At 36.9% G+C, this 16,641-nt stretch overlaps 1 protein-coding gene across 1 annotated transcript in view; it reads left to right on the top strand.

The window, feature by feature from the left end:
• LOC150107628 (neprilysin-11-like) overlaps window positions 1-16,641 on the top strand; it is a 160,728-nt gene that overhangs the window by 78,350 nt on the left and 65,737 nt on the right. The window contains exons 7-8 of the mRNA XM_090392142.1: window positions 6,491-6,627; window positions 12,153-12,218. Of these exons, the coding sequence (XP_090248268.1) occupies window positions 6,491-6,627; window positions 12,153-12,218 (203 nt within the window). The remainder of the gene's footprint in view (window positions 1-6,490; window positions 6,628-12,152; window positions 12,219-16,641) is intronic.

Genomic DNA, 16,641 nt, shown 5'->3' with positions numbered 1-16,641 from the left:
CCTGGTTTTCAGAAGGATGAAGAGATGTTGGAAAGGGTCCAAAGTCGACTGACTAAGGTAGTTTCTGACCTCTGGAATGTCGAGTATGAGAAAAGATTGAAAAGATGTAATTTGCAGAGTCTAGTGGAGAGAAGAAAGAGGGGAGATATGATAGAGACCTACAAGTTGGTAAGGGGTTGTTATAGGATCAATGGTGGAGAAGTTCTACAGAGAATAGTGGGAGATCAGGGGAGAACCAGAGGTCATCCCTGGAAACTGTATAAAGAGGGTGTGAATAGGGGAGTGAGAGGCAGGTTTTTTTCGTGCAGAGTTGTGAGTGAGTGGAATGCCCTGCCTGAGAGTGTGGTGTCTGCAAGGAGTTTGAATGTGTTTAAGACGCAGTATGATGAGATGTGTGTGAGATAAAAGGACCTCCTAGATGAGTCTTTGACTCCATGAGGTCTTGTTTAATAATAATAATAATAATAATATAGCATTAGAAAATAAACAATAAGTCTCAAGTAGAGTGATGTAAGCAAATATGAGAATAGGGAACTGGACAATGAGACTTATTTGTGCCTATGGTCCCACAGAAGGTTCTACTAAGATAGAAGTGGAGGAATTTTTTGAGGCTTTAGAGAAAGCAACTGACACAATGAAAAAGGAAAAGTTGGTCCTTGTTGGCGATCTAAATAGCAGAATAGGAAATGATGGTCAGACACAAAAATATTTTAGGAAAATTTGGAGAAAAGAGCACAGCTGATAATAATGGCAAATACCTGTTGGATTTCTGTTCAGGACATGGACTAGTTATTACTAACACGATGTTCCAAAATACAAATGTGAACAAATTCACATGGAAAGAAGAGGCAAGGAATAAGAAAATTCTCATTGACTATGTTATTGTTGATAGTGATGTTTTCTCCCTGGTGCAGGACACCAGAGTGTACAGAGGATTTGAAATTGGAAGTGATCACCATTTAGTCTTGAGTAGGATAAAATTGCATTTCATATTGAAAAGAATAACATGTAAGAAAGTTTTAAAGTTGAGCAGCTCTCGGATGTGAACTGTAGACCAAAATACACAAATATCATTCAAGAAAAATGAAAGAGTTTGAGAACAGGAACCAAACCTTGGAGATTCAGTGCCAAGCCCTGAAGAAAACGCTGATTGATTCAGCCAGAGGCGTGTGGTGAGGTTATCTGCAAGGATAGAAAAATCATAACTCCAAGGTGGACGCAAGAAGTTAAAGAGACAGTGAAGGAAAAGAAAAAAGATAATAAGTAAAATAATCATTTCAACACGTGTGTTTTGTGTCCTTCAATTCGAAACGTGTAAACTTTTAAGGTTACACGGTGATCAGCATTCGTAAATATGAAAATGCTGATCACCGTGTAACCTTAAAAGAAAGAGTTATAATAAATTTAGTTTAATCCTTTATCCAAGTGTAAGCGAACAAAGTTTCAAAGTCAATTGAATAAATTCATATGGAATAAGAGAGGAAATTAGCTGTATACAAGACAGTGTTCAAACCAGTTTTAACTTATGGATCTGAGAGCTAGGTCAGAAGTAAAACACTTGACCAAAGACTAGAGATCGCAGATATGAGAGTCCTGAGAAAGATTAGGAGCATGAACCGATGGCATCGTGGCAATATCATGTTAAAAACGAAGATATTAGGAAAGAACTTGACATTGTGAGCATCTAGGAATGCATTAGCAGTGCTAATCTCAGGTGGTATTGTCACTTAAACAGAATGGGAGAGGAAAGATTAGCAAAACAAATGTTCTCTGCCAAGTTTTCAGGAAAAAGACCCAGAGGAAGACCAAGATATAGATTGATTGACAGTAAAAGGTGCCTTAGAAGTCAGAAATATAAGATCTGATAATATTGGAGTCTTGACAGATTACAGACTGATCGGAGGAAATTTGTAGGTAGGAAGTTAGTAATGATGTAAATTTTTTATGTAGTACTATCATATCCTGTACACCCCTTGAGGGTATATAGCAGGAATTTGATGATGATGATTAGCTTCTATACACAAGTTGCCCAGTTGTGAATGTACTTCACATGCAAACTTTGTTTGCTTACAATTGGATGTAAGCAAACAAAGGATTAAACCAAGAATATAATTTCTTGGCATCATTAATTTATAGTATAACCAAGTGGAAAAACTTTTAGCATGTTTCACTTTTTCCAGCAACTTTTGGGTGAATACCTCAATTACTGAAACAATTTTTATCTCTCTCTTATTTCTGATACTTCTGCCATTCACAAATAAATACAAAATTCACTTTTCGATCTATAGCTAGTTGTACCCATGCCACCAGTCAGCTATAATTTCTTTATACTTGTCCATGCCAAATCACATTTATTACCACTTATCTTACATATCTCATCAGACTCAACTACTCATCTTACATCCCAGGCCAACTCACTCCTATGCTGACCATCCCTATATATACATTCATTACTGCTTATAACATCCACTCTTCATATGCAGTGTCTCCCTTGCCATCCTAACTTCCATCTATTTCCCTGACTGTATTGCATTCCTGTTCTCCCACACCACTATATTTATTCACAAGCACTTCATCCTCCTCTTTTCCACTATCTTGATCTTCCATACAACCTCTTACTTCCTCTGATCTCTCATTCATATCACTCATACACATTCTACTAGCAACAGACTCACCACTTGGCTCACACCAGATCCATTTAAATGTAATTCATCACTTCTGTACAATTCCAACTCTCCTCAAATGCATCCCACACATTAATCAGCTACACTTCTTTCTTCTCATACAGCTCTATCTTTAAATAACAAGGAGTTACTGTGGATGTTTGTACTGTACCTTCTGACACAAAGAGCAAGAAACAGCAGTGGCAGAGTTGGCATTAATTTGCTATTTAACTGTAAGCAGTTAATTAGAAAATTAACAAATAAATCAATAGTAACTAGCACTGAAATCAAACATTGGATTAACACTGTTAGTCAAATCGTTACAGAACTGGATTTTAATAAAGTGTGTGGTGTAATGTTGGGTGCAGTATCAGCTGACTAGTGAAATGAAGTAGACAAGATTAAAATTGTTGCCAAAAAGTTTTAAACTCAGTCTTTCACTGCAATATGCATGCTGCCTGTCTTTTGGAACATCAGGTGTTATCAGGACTGTAAAGTAAAAGGAACAGCAATAAATTCACAAAGCTATGCAAAAAGAGAAAGTTGAAATAATAAATTAATTATGCTCTTGCTAAGGAATGACTATTGCATTTGCAACATGAAGCCAAACATGAGCACATTCACTTCAAACAGCTATTGCAGAGATCAGACATGATTTGAAGTTGTGGAGTATCCTCCCTACAGCCCAGACTTGAATCCCTTGGACATGTGGTTATTTGATAAATTAATGACACATTTTATAGTTATATAATTTGAAAATGATGAACAAGTCAAAGCAGAAATGAGAAAACATTTACAAAAACAACTTGAAGAATTTTACTATAATGACTTAAAAAAAAAAAGTTAATATACATTGTGAAGAATTGTCACAATGGGGAAAATTATTTAAATTAAGAGGATATTAAATCTCACATTGTTTTAAAAATGAATAAGAAACTCAAAGATTGGAATCAGAGAGGTTCATGCCGAATATAGTATAATAAACTATAAAAGTAGCAGCGATTATTAGCGTGAGCTAATGCAAGTAGTCCTAGTACGTAGTACAAACTCGGGCAAGTTAGGAAATTAGGAAATGATAGTTTGTACTACGTACTAGGACTACTTGCATTAGCTCACGCTAGTAATCGCCGCTACTTTTATAGTTTATTATACTATATTCGGCATGAAACTCTCTGATTCCAATCTTTGAGTTTCTTATTCGGTTTTAAAACAATGTGGGATTTAATATCCCCTTAATTTAAATAAACTCTATTTTATTCCTTTTACTCATATTGATTGTGTATGTTCTTGGGTAAAATCTTTTTTTTTTTCTTTTTTTTTTTCTTTTTTTTTTTCAGCATATTTGTATTTTTATGCTTATTACGATAGCTCTCACTGTAAAAAAAGGGACAAAATGTGTGTTGGTGGAAGATTTACTATTTTAATATTATTTAGAATAGCATATCTGTTATAGGACCTTTATGCTCAAGGAGATTTCAGTAGTTCACTATAGTGAGTGAGAGTGATTGTTGTAGTGAGAAGTGTTCATTATTATTCTGAGCATGTAGCTCTGTGTGAATTGAGTGTTTTTCTGAGGAATTTTCACTTCTCTTACTGTTTTATTTTTAAATATTCTATTCATTTCTCTATAGTCCTTTAGAAAAATGAGATTGCTCGAAAGTTATTTCATTCTTGCTTCTTTTTGTGCCTTAATGTTTATTTACAGGATGATGTAAAAGGGTTAAAGTAGAAGAATAGTTATTGTCAGACGACTTCTTTGGAGACATTTTACGTGACTAATATGACAAATTAGAACATAACGGCTTGACATATTTTTTAAATGAAAGTTGTAAACTGATTTAACACTGAGCATAGGCTAAGGATTAAATAATAATTCTGCTCTAAAAAAATTGAAAATGAAACTTTTTAAAACTATTTAAAGCATACAATAAGTAGGGTGATAATAATTTTCTCAATTACAATAAGATATTCACTCTCTTACCAAGAGTCATGAGGCATGCTGATATAAGCAACATTTGTCTTTGTGTTGTCTCACCTTTGTCCATAATAACCACTTCACTGAATCATGGAAAACTTTCTACTATTACTTCTGGTAGAAAATTGCTAGTATTGTGCTCCATTCCTTTAAAACAGAGTGGATATTTTTCCATGAGTGTATCCTGATTTTGCATCCAATTCATCCCACAGATAATCTATTCTTTTCAGTTGGGCTTTTTAATTTGCCACTGAAATGTTTCCTGTGAGATATAATTTCATATCTTTCAAACTATAAATTTATCAGCTGGAAGAGAAAACTTGAGTATTTCTTTTTTGAGAGAAAGAATATTACTATTTATTATTATTATTATCATCATCATTATTATACTCAACACATACTCCATGGAATCTTAGGATTTGTTGCAGGAGGCCACTCAAATAACTACAACACTACACAATCCATCACCTATGCTATGCTAGACAATCCATCATCTATGCTACACTACACTACACTATGCCGCCATCCATCATATATACTGCACTACATATAAATGACTTTATTTGAACTATGGAATGGGAAACTTACACTTTAATTTGAATGTAAATTCAAATTAAATTGCAAGTTTCCCATTCAAATTCAAACAAAACAGTCAAACTTAATTTGAATGTTTCGTTTGTTCTGTTTATTATTGTTTATATGTGAAAAATACAAGGCTTTGATCAGACCACATATGGATTACTCTGCACAGATTTGATCACCTGGTTTTTAAAAGGATGATCAGTTGTTAGAGAGGGTTCAGAGACAATTGACTAAGTCAGCTTCAGGTCATTGGAATGTGGAGTATGAGGACAGGTTGAGAGAATGCAAATTGTGGAGCCTAGTGGATAGAAGAAGAAGTGAGGACACGATCAAGACGTATAAGTTAATAAGGAGTAATTACCATATTGATGTAGATGAGATTTTTCATAGAATGGCTGGAGAGGTAGAGTCTTTGCTACTAATATCTTGCAAAAAAAAAAAGTTAAGCAAGTCTGAGCACAGTTAATAGTTGGAAGGGAGTTCAATCGTTCGATGCTGTTGGCACACTCTCCCTCATTGAGTCTTTGGACTCCCTGGAGGTGTTATATAATAATAATAAAACAAGCAACCATCCCTGGAAGCTTTATAAGGAGTATGTGAACAAGGGGAGGGGAAGAAGTAGATTTTTTGCATGGAGAATGGTCAGTGATTGGAATGCATTGCCAGAAAATGTGGTGATCTCAAAGACAGTGAATGCTGTGTGTGTGTGTGTGTGTGAGAGAGAGAGAGAGAGAGAGAGAGAGAGAGAGTGGAACCTCCTATGATGAGTCTTTTGACTCCATGGAGGTCTGATGATGATAATAATAATTTTTACATTTTTTAAATTATTTTATGCTTTAAAGCTATCCTGCAATTTTATCTTAGGTATTCATCACATTCTGTTTTCTTAATTTGTTTATTGTATTTGCTTATCTCATCAGAGTTTTAATGTTTACTTCTAATACTAAGACTGTTTTGTAATATAAATATCATCCACCACACAATTAATTTTTTGATAACTGACATAAAGCTATGTCTGTATATATGTATCTTTATTTAGCATATCTGAATGAAAAAATATCTTTCAAAGGTCTTTTTTTGAAGCCTATGAGTAATTTTAGATTACACTCCTCTTTTGATTCTCAGTTTTGTCATTAATCCTGGTATTACTGTGTGTGTGGGTGTTTGTGTGCGCATGTGCACTTATGGTTCCTATAGCTATGTATATATATACATGCACATGTGCACCCTTCAATTATCAAACATATGAAATACCGTCTTTCTTTTTCAGGCTTGCAGTATGATAAAGCTGGAAATGCCAACAAATTATGGCCAAATGATCCAGATGCTGAAGTGCGGTTCTGGAATAGAGCCAGATGTTTTGTGGATCAGTATGCTCGGTATCCAATTGATATGGTTGGCCAGAATGTAATAACCTTAATCTGTTAATGCTTGATTTATTTTTTTGAATTTATTATTATTATTATTATTCGTGACACCTCCAAGGAGTCCGAAGACTCATCATGGGAGGACACCAACTGTACAACTCTCCGTCTCCACTACTACACAGAGCCTCTATTACCAATCATCTACATCAATGCCATCTACCACCCACAACCACCACCACTGCTAGTACTTTTTGTCTGTAAATTGCATGTGTTCTGATAGGCCATTATCCCTCCCTCAGTGTAAAACTCGATATAGCTTAGAAATACCAAAGCGCTTTACATTGATTTTTACAGAGGTCAAGTCTCATGAAATAACTTTGTTTGTCTCTATGTATTTTATGTTAAATATTAATGTAAATATCCCTATGGGAATTGATTGTATTTACTGTTTTAACTAAAATTTCTATAATGTCAAAAAACAAGGCAATGCTTTGCCATCGGAACTTTGTATAATAGTTATGTGTAAGAGCACAAGAAAGTCGTTTACGATCAAGTGTGTGAGAAAGTTGTTTGCGAGTTCTGCACATGAACACCTTCAAAGCTAGTATCAAAGATATCCGCTAGTTTCAGAGAAGTTTCCGCTGCCCGACAAGACAAGGAAAAAAGAGTGCACGGAGGAGAAAAAAGAACGGGTTGGCCTTATCAAAAAGACCAAGGAGAACTGCCGATTTCTTCGGGATTTACAACTCTTGGTGCAAGGTCCTGAGAAGGCAAAAATAAAAAAGGGACTGAGCCGAACATTGGAGTGGGAAGTTTTTGGCAGAGAACCAGAGGTCGACAGCAGTGAACCAGAGGCAGTTGAGAGGCGAGATCCAGTTGCTGAGAGCAGAGGTGAGATCCAGTTACCGAAGCAGGAGAGGCGAAGCGCTGTTACCGAAGAGAGGCAGTCGGCAGAGAACCAGAAGCAGTCAGACCCAGAGGACGAGATTTTACAGCAAAGCCCCGCCAGAGGGAAAATTGGGAGAACAGCTGATGCCAAGTGCCAGTCAGATGCCCTATTACTGCGGGAAGTCAACCGAAGCCAAAGCCAAAGAACAATCTTCAAGCCTGTATGCTGAAACTTCTTGCCTGAGCTTTTGAGTACCAGGAAGATTGCAGTCCAAGACCGCTGATATTCTGACGAAATAATCCCTGAAGCAAGACTCTCCAGATGGAAACCTAAGGCCTGAGATGAAAGAAAAACCATAGAGACTTTGATGCAGGAGCTTTGGAAGAGGAAAAAAAAACCATAGACTTTGATGCAGGAGCTTTGGAAGGTGTCGTGAAAAGGAGCCTCCATAAGCATGTTCCAACTTTTAATGTACGTTCTTTTTGTAATCTAGGAGATATGTCATAGATGGACTGATAAGAAATAGTATTAAGAAATATCTATACGAGAGTCCTCTGATTTGTTGTTAACTGGAATATTCATTTTAAGATAACTTGCCATAGCTAGCTAATCTCTTTATGAGTTAATTAGTCTCAGCAATTTGTTTTTTTTAAGCAGAGAAGTAAGGGAGCAATTATTATTATTATTTCGGACAACTCCAAGGAGTCGACAGACTTATCGAGGGAGGCCCTAACATCATTTCAAGAACAACTATTCTACATTCACACGGTATCTATCATACCTTGCCTTGAACTCATTCACAGTCATAGCACCCACAACAGAATCTGACAGCTTATTCCACTCATTCACCACTCTCCAAGTAAAAAACCTAGCTCTAACACCCTTGCTAACCACGTTCTTGCCCAGATTCCATGTATCACCCCCTAGTCCTCCCACCACCAGTCCTATTCTTAAAAATATCTTCTGAATTAATCTTATAGACACCCTCCCTTCAGTAATTTGAATGTCTCAATCATATCACCCCTTTTCCACCTATCAACCAATTTTTGCAACCCACAAATCTTCAATCTGTTCTCATAAAGTTCATTCCATAGACCTGCTATCATCTTGGTCACTCATCTCTGGATCCTCTCCGCCTCCTCCCCATCAAGAAATCCTGGCCCCATATCTGGGCACAGTAGTCTAGATGGGGTCTTATCAAGGCTCGATATAGAGGAACAATAACTTGTTTGTCTCTGCTTGTTAAAGTATTTTTTAGAAGCCAAGTGATTTGATGAGCTGATTTAGCCACTTTTGCGATGTGCCCCCTAAACTTCAACTCTGTATCCACCAACACTCCCAAATCCCTGGCCTCATCAATCTCCTGGAGTATGGTTCCACCAATGTGATATACTGCTGCTAATCTTTTCACCCCAAAATGCATAACCTTATACTTCGCCACATTAAATCGACATCCATTCTCCTTAGCCCAGTCCTCCAAACTATCCAAATCATCTTGCAAAATTTTGACATCCTGTGCACTCACTATTGGTCTACCCAACTTTGCATCATCAGCAAACTAGTGAACACTTCCTCTCAGATCCTTTCCTATATCATTAATGAACAAATTGAAAAGTCCAAGAACAGAACCCTGTGGCACACCACTAGTCACAAACCGTCTTTTGGACTCTACTCCTGAATAAGCCACTCTCTGATATCTCTCCATCAACCACCCTCCCATCCATCTCACCAACCTTATATCCATCCCCATATGCTGCAGTTTACTGATTAGAATTCCATGTGGTATCCTGTCAAAGGCCTTAGCAAGGTCCAGTAGAATCACTGTAAACCCATTACTCTTTTCCAGTTCAACTGTCACTGTGGTATAAATGTGAGCAAGTTATTGAGGCATGATCTACCCTTCACAAAACCATGTTGTCCCCCATACAGTATCCCATTTTCATCTATCCAATCCTGTATTTTTCTCTTGACTAATTTCACCAAGACCTTGACAACGATTCCTGATATGCTAATCGTTGGTAATTTACAACAGCAGTCTTGGAACCTCCTTTATGCAGTGGAACTATTTTCTGCTCTTTCTACCCCCTTGGGACTAACCCAGACCCGAGACTCAAATTAAACAAAATGGTCAAGGGCACTGACAATTCTTTAACCGCTTCACGTACGACATGAGCTGGTATACCATCCAATCCTACAGATGCATGTATTGACATTGAGGTTTAGTAATAGACTACTCCACTTCATTCACCACAATTCCTGTATAATCTATTGGTTCATTCATTCCTGCAGTGTCACCACCTGGATGATATATTCTTGCAAAGTGCTCGCTCAGTAATTCCACTATATCAACTGATTCGGTTACCTCCCTCTCATCGGCATTCTATAAAATCATTCTGCCATATACATTTTTTTCCTTTACTTGCAACATATCGAAAAAACTGTGTGGGATTCTCTTTAGCCTGCATGGCTAATGTTCTTTCCTAATCTGTTTTTGCTTTTCTTACCACACTCGTTACCCTTCTGGCCTGCGCATTATACCGTTCATGTGCCTGCTGGTCACACTTTCTCCTTAAATTCCCTCCATAGTTGTTTCTTTTTTTGCAGCTCAAGCTTAATGGTGTTATTTATCCATTTAACCCCTACTTGATTTATTATTCAGACTCTAGGTATACAGTCAGCCATTGCCTCATGCAAACACTTCTAACTGCCTCCCATGCACTATCAACATCTAGCCCTTGAAGTTTTATATGCCATGGCACTGAACCATTCAAACTCCTAAGCTTGTCATACTTACCAGCCCGATAATTCGACATATACCCTGTCTTAATTGTAAATTCTGCACCTTTAGCCACTTCCCAAGTCAAGACCCTATGATCACTCTCACCAATTGGTGGCAACGTGGTCATATTCATTACAGCAAAATTCTCAGATGCAATTACTAGGTCAAGCACTCTCTGACCCCTAGTATTTTCCATTACACGCTGTCACAGATAGTTATCTCCCTTAATAATCGCATAAAATCCAATTCCTTCCTCCCATGTGTCCTCTCCTCCTTCCAATCAATGTTACCATAGTTGAAATCACCCATAATAATTACCCTCCTTCCACTGATTTCTTCTATTTGCTTATGCATACTATCTCCACCATCTATTCCATCACCTGGTCTATAGCAGCACCCAACTGTATATTTTGTTCTGCTAGTTTCAATCTCACACCAAATAGCCTCAAATATGCTCTTTTCTCTATCCTGCAGTTCCACTTCTATTCTCCTTGGCTGTAGCTCATCAGCTATCAATAACACTCCTTTCCCCCATTTTATTCTCCCTGTCACTCCTGAACACACCATACCCCTCACATTCAATCCCACTAGCTATATCATCTTCTGTCGGCCATGTTTCACTAATGCCAATAACCTGTGGCCTGGAAGTGCCAACCAAGGCCAAAAATTCTTCCTTCTTGTTCCTAATACTTCTGGCATTAGTATACATGAATTGCAGAAGCCCATTTATCCCATCCCTGTTTTGATGCATTATACTAACTATCCCATTCTGATTCATAGTCTTTCGTACTCGCTTGGGCATATTACACACATTCATACACTCAACTGTCTTCCTAAAGTCTGCATATCTACTTCCCCCCCCCTCAATAACTCTAATTTCCCTGATTCTGCACAACCACTTCCAAAGTATAATCCACAGCCGACAGGATATTGTATAGTCATTTAATATTGAAAAGGGAAAGTTTGTTTCTTTATACCAAAACGATAGGTAGAGAGAGAGTAACCTCCCAATCGCTTATTTAATGTACTTTGTTTTTAATGTAAATAAATGTGTTTTAATTATATGTCAATAGAGTGCCACCTGATTGTTTATTTTACAATGCACTGTTCCTTAAAAAACATCGGACTTGTGAGCAGGAAACAACTAAGGCATTAAAAGCGCAGTTTAAGGACTTTAGAACCATGACTGTATATGTAAACTTTGTTGAAGGAATATTACGCTAGTTAGAGAGAGAGAGAGAGAGAGAAAGAAAAATCTACTGGTCGTTTTACTGAGTCTTATGCCGATAAAGATATACTGATGGCGCAGTCTCAATTAAATAAATTTTCCAGTGTTCATTGGCATAAGACTAGTAAATGCGAAAGGTGGATAACCATAGTATGCAACAGAATAAGCAAGAAAGGTTAGAAGAGAGAAAGCACGCACAGCTAATTAGAATAATGGTATTACAAAGCCGCAATAACCAAGCAGGCTTATAAATAGCACATAATAGCGCACAGTTTACACTCAGCATCTTTCTTTTGATTTGGTTCATTCACTTTTAGAAAAATAAAATAAGAAATAAAATTAATTGATCCATATTTAGGAAACTTTCACAACCTGATAACTGAACTATTTTCATGCAAACCATACAGTAAATGCACTTCTCATGATATCTGGTTACATTTTCTAATTCACACTGCAAACTAGTTATTGTTACCAATTTAGCTAGTACTTGCTAACATTAATAACAGGTTAGTAACTGTTAGCTGCTAGTCTGTCATCTCCATAGCCTTTGAGTATGACTAAGCAACAGGTGACCAGTTTGTTGTAGTACAAAATCAAAAATGTACGGCTGGATATCATGTAAGTTACTGGTACTTTAAACACTTTGACTATGCCATATTAAAATTTTAGGTTGATGGTGAAAAGACCCTTCATGAAAACATTGCTGATAATGGAGGACTTCGTCAAGCATTCATGGTAAGATCTTGAAAATTTATTGGAAAATTTTATATATAGTAAAACCATATATGTATTATCTCTATAAGCTGCCTAGAATGTCTGTTTCATATTATAAGAAATAGGTACTTAAAGGACCTACTTACATAATATGATTCTTAATCAAAATTACTCCTCTGCTACTATTATCTATTTTGAAACCAGGCAAATTAAATTTATTATTATTATTATTATTGACAGAACCTCTACAGAGTCAGTGGACTCATCACTTTTTCACCTTTCCACTAAAATGCAATTAACATCACCAAGTAATCACTTCTGTAGTCTCTCTTCTACATAATTTCCTCATCATAATGGAAACAAGGTGACAAATTTGAGTACAGTAGTCCAGATGTGGTCTAATTAATGCTATGTACACTACAACTACTCCTTAACTCTGCTTGTCATTGCCTTCATTATTGTAGTAGCAATTCACCATTTAATCCAACCCCCATAATTATAGTTCACATTTCTTGCTATGTAAGCGAATGGATTTCTTTTGGTCTGATGGACATCTCCTCTCCCACTGTGCTTTTCTTTCCTCATTATGCTTGTTACTTTTAAGCCTTTTATATTCTTGCATCCAGTTAATGTCTGCTATCTTCTTTTTCTTAAGTTTATTATTCATTCATTTAGCAGATAATTATCCAACCACATAGAATTTTAATATACAGCAAAAAAAATTGATCTCTTATTTTTATTATTATTATTACAGGCAACTCCAAGTAGTACTTAGACTCATCAATGGAGGCCCTAAACATCATGTCAAGAACTATTCAGCATTTTCGCACAGTATCTATCATACTTTGTTTTGAACTCATTCACAGTCATGGCACCCACAACAGACTCTGGCAGCTTATTCCACTCATTTACCACTCTCCAAGTAAAAAACCTCTAATACCCTTGTTAACTACACTCCTGCTCAGTTTTCATGGATGGCCCCTAGTTCTCCCACCACCAGAACTGTTCTGAAAAATTTCCTCTGTATTAATCTTGTAAAAATCCCTCAGTAATTTGAATATCTCAATCATATCACCCCTTTTCTGCCTATCAACCAATTTCTGTAAGCCACAGATCTTCAACCTGTTCTCATAAGGTTCATTCCATAGACCAGCTACCATCTTGGTCACTCACCTCTGGATCCTCTCTACCTCCTCCCCATCACCAAGAAACCCTGACGTCCAAATCTGCGCACAGTAGTCAAAATGGGATCTTATCAAGACTTGATAAAGAGGAACAATAACCTGCTCATCAAAGTATTCTTCAGTAACCAAGTGATTTGATGAGCTGATTTAGCCACTTTTGCTATATGCCCCCTAAATTTCAACTCCCTATCCACTAACACTCCCAAATCTCTGGCTTTGTCAATTTCCTGAAGTACAGTTCTACCAATGTGGTATACTGCTGTTAATCTTTTCACCCTAAATGCATAACCTTACACTTTGCTACATTAAACTGACATCCATTCTCCTTAGCCCAGTCTGCCAATCTATCCAAATTATCCCAAAATTTTGATATCATGTGTATTCACTATTGCTCTACCCAACTTTGAATCATCAGCAAATAAATGAACAGTTCCTCTCATATCTTCTCCTATATCATTAATGAACAAATTAAATAGCAGTGGTCCAAGAACAGAACCCTGCAGCACATCACTAGTCACAGGCCTTCTTTTGGACTCTACTCCTGAATAAACTACTCTGTGATATCTCTCTATCAACTACCCTTCTGTCCATCTCCATATGCTGTAGTTTACTGATTAGAATTCCATGTGGTATCCTGTTAAAGGCCTGAGAAAAGTCCAGCAGTATCACTGTAAACCCATTACCCTTATCCAATTCAGCCGTCACTATATTATAAAACATAAGCAAGTTACTGAGTCATGATCTACCCCTTCACAAAACCATGTCCCCCCCCCCCCCATACAGTATCCCATTTCCATCTATCCATTCCTGTATTTTTCTCTTAACTTATCCAATACCTTGATAATGACTCCTAATATGCTGATCAGTTGGTAATTTGCACTATCTGTCTTGGAGCCTCCTTTATGCAATGGAACTATTTTCCCCTCTTTCCACCCCCTCGGGACTAGACCAGAGTTGAGACTTAAATTAAACAATATGGTCAAGGATACTGACAGTTCCTTTGCTGCTTCATGTAAGACTCAAGCTGGTATACCATCCAATTCCACAGATATTCGCATTAAGGTTCTGTAATATACTGTTCACCTCCATAATCCATTGGTTCCCTTATTCCTGCAATATCACTGCCTGGATGATATACTCTTGCAAAGTATTGGCTTAGTAATTCTACTATTTTGACTGGTTCAGTTACCTTCCTACCATCAGCATTCATTAAAATCATTCTGCTATATATATTTTTTCTTTTACTTGCAGCATATTGAAAGACCTGTTTGGGATTCTCTTTAGCTTGCATTGCTAATTTCCATTCGTAATCTGCTTATTCTTTTCTTACCACACTAGTTACCCCTCTGTCCTGTGCTTTGTACTGTTCATTTGCCTGCAGGTCACCTTTCTCCTTAAATTCCCTCTACAATTGTTTCTTTTTTTGCAGCTGAACTTAATCGTATTATTCATCCATTTAACTCCCACTTGATTTACTCTCCAGACTACACGTATGCAGTCAGCCATTACCTTCCTCAAACACTCCTTTACCACTTCCCATGCACTATTAATATCCAGCCCTTGCAGTTTAACATGCCATGGCACTGATCCAAGCAATCTCCTAAGCTTATCATACTTACTAGCCCAGTAATTCCACATATCTCTCATAACTCAATGCAGCTTGGAACACATGTTATAACTATGTATCCTATCACTAATGGCTAATGTGTAAATAATTCATGGAATTATAACAATTATAATTAAGAAAAAAAAAAAAAAAGAGGAAATATAGTTATTTTATTGTAAAAACAAAGATAGCATATATTATTATTATTATTATTATTATTATTATTATTATTATTATTATTATCTGAGACCTCCAGGGAGTCAAGGACTCATTGAGGGAAGCTGTAAATCACCCAACCCAGCTATCATACCTTCCCTTAAATTCATTTACACTAGATGCACTCACTACCCGTAAGGGCAAATTATTCCACCCACTCACTGCTCTCTGGGAGAAAAACCTAGCTCTTAACCCTTTCTTGACCGAGAACAACCTTAACTTCCATGGATTCCCCCATGTTCTCTCCCCACCTTCCATATAACGAAAAATTTCATCATTTGAAATGCTATAACACCCATTCAAAAGTTTATAGACCTCTGTTATATCACCCCTCTTTCTCCTGTTAACCAGAGTCTGTAATCCACATACTCGCAATCTGTCGTCATAATCTAAATCCTATAATCCGGATATAATCTTTCTAACTCTTCTTTGCACCCTTTCCACAGCTTCTTTATCACCTTGGAACCTTATCCTTACATGTCATGGTTTGCTTCAACATAGCAATTATCCTCTGAGTTGTATTTACAACTTTTGCTATGTGACCCTTGAACTTTAAATTCTTATCCACTAAGATCTCTTGCTTCTTCAGTTCCTTGTAGCATAACCCTTCTAATATAATATGCAGCTGGATCTCTAATCACGCCAAAGTGCATAACTTTACACTTACTAACATTAAACTGATAGCCATTTTCGTTTGCCCAGATTTCCAGTCTATTCAAATCATTTTGTAATTGCTGAATATCAGTAGCATCCCTGATTGCCCTGCCTATCTTTGCATCATCAGCAAACAATTGCAAATCTGATGATAGACCTTGCTTGATGTCATTAATGTATAGATTGAACAATAATGGCCCAAGGACTGAACCCTGAGGTACACCACTGGTTACCTTAAATCTGGCAGATTCACACCCACTGTATACCAATTTTTTCATATCTGTCTGTCAACCATCCCCTGTTCCAAGTCAATAGATTATGTTCCAATCTCATATTCTGCAGTTTACACAATAGCCTATCATGTGATATCCTATCAAATGCCTTAGAAAAATCCAACATTATCTTAGCGTATCCATTCCCTTTATCCAACTCGGCTGTAACATTGTTATAAAATATGAGCAAATTGCTAAAACATGACCTTCCTTTAGTAAACCCATGCTGTTCTCTGCAGAGTATAGAATGCTTGTCTACCCATTTCTGTATGTGAGTTCTTACCAGCTTGTCTAAAATCTTCACTACCACACAAAAACAGACACATTGGTTTTTGCACCACCCTTGTGCAATGGAACTATATTACATTCCTTCCATTGATGTGGTATCATTCCTGAGCTGAGACTCAAGTTATACAAATGTGTGAAAGGCCTAGCCAATTCAGGTGAACATTCCTTTAACAAATCTGTAGATATTCCATCTGTCCCTATTGACAAATTCTTATCCAGGTTAT

The sequence above is a fragment of the Typopeltis vanoorti genome, chromosome 4 (genome assembly GCF_054136105.1).
Source record: "Typopeltis vanoorti isolate ZY-2024b chromosome 4, IOZ_Tvanoo_1.0, whole genome shotgun sequence".
In the NCBI taxonomy this organism is placed as follows: domain Eukaryota; kingdom Metazoa; phylum Arthropoda; class Arachnida; order Uropygi; family Thelyphonidae; genus Typopeltis; species Typopeltis vanoorti.
This window is presented reverse-complemented; position numbering and strand designations above follow the sequence as displayed.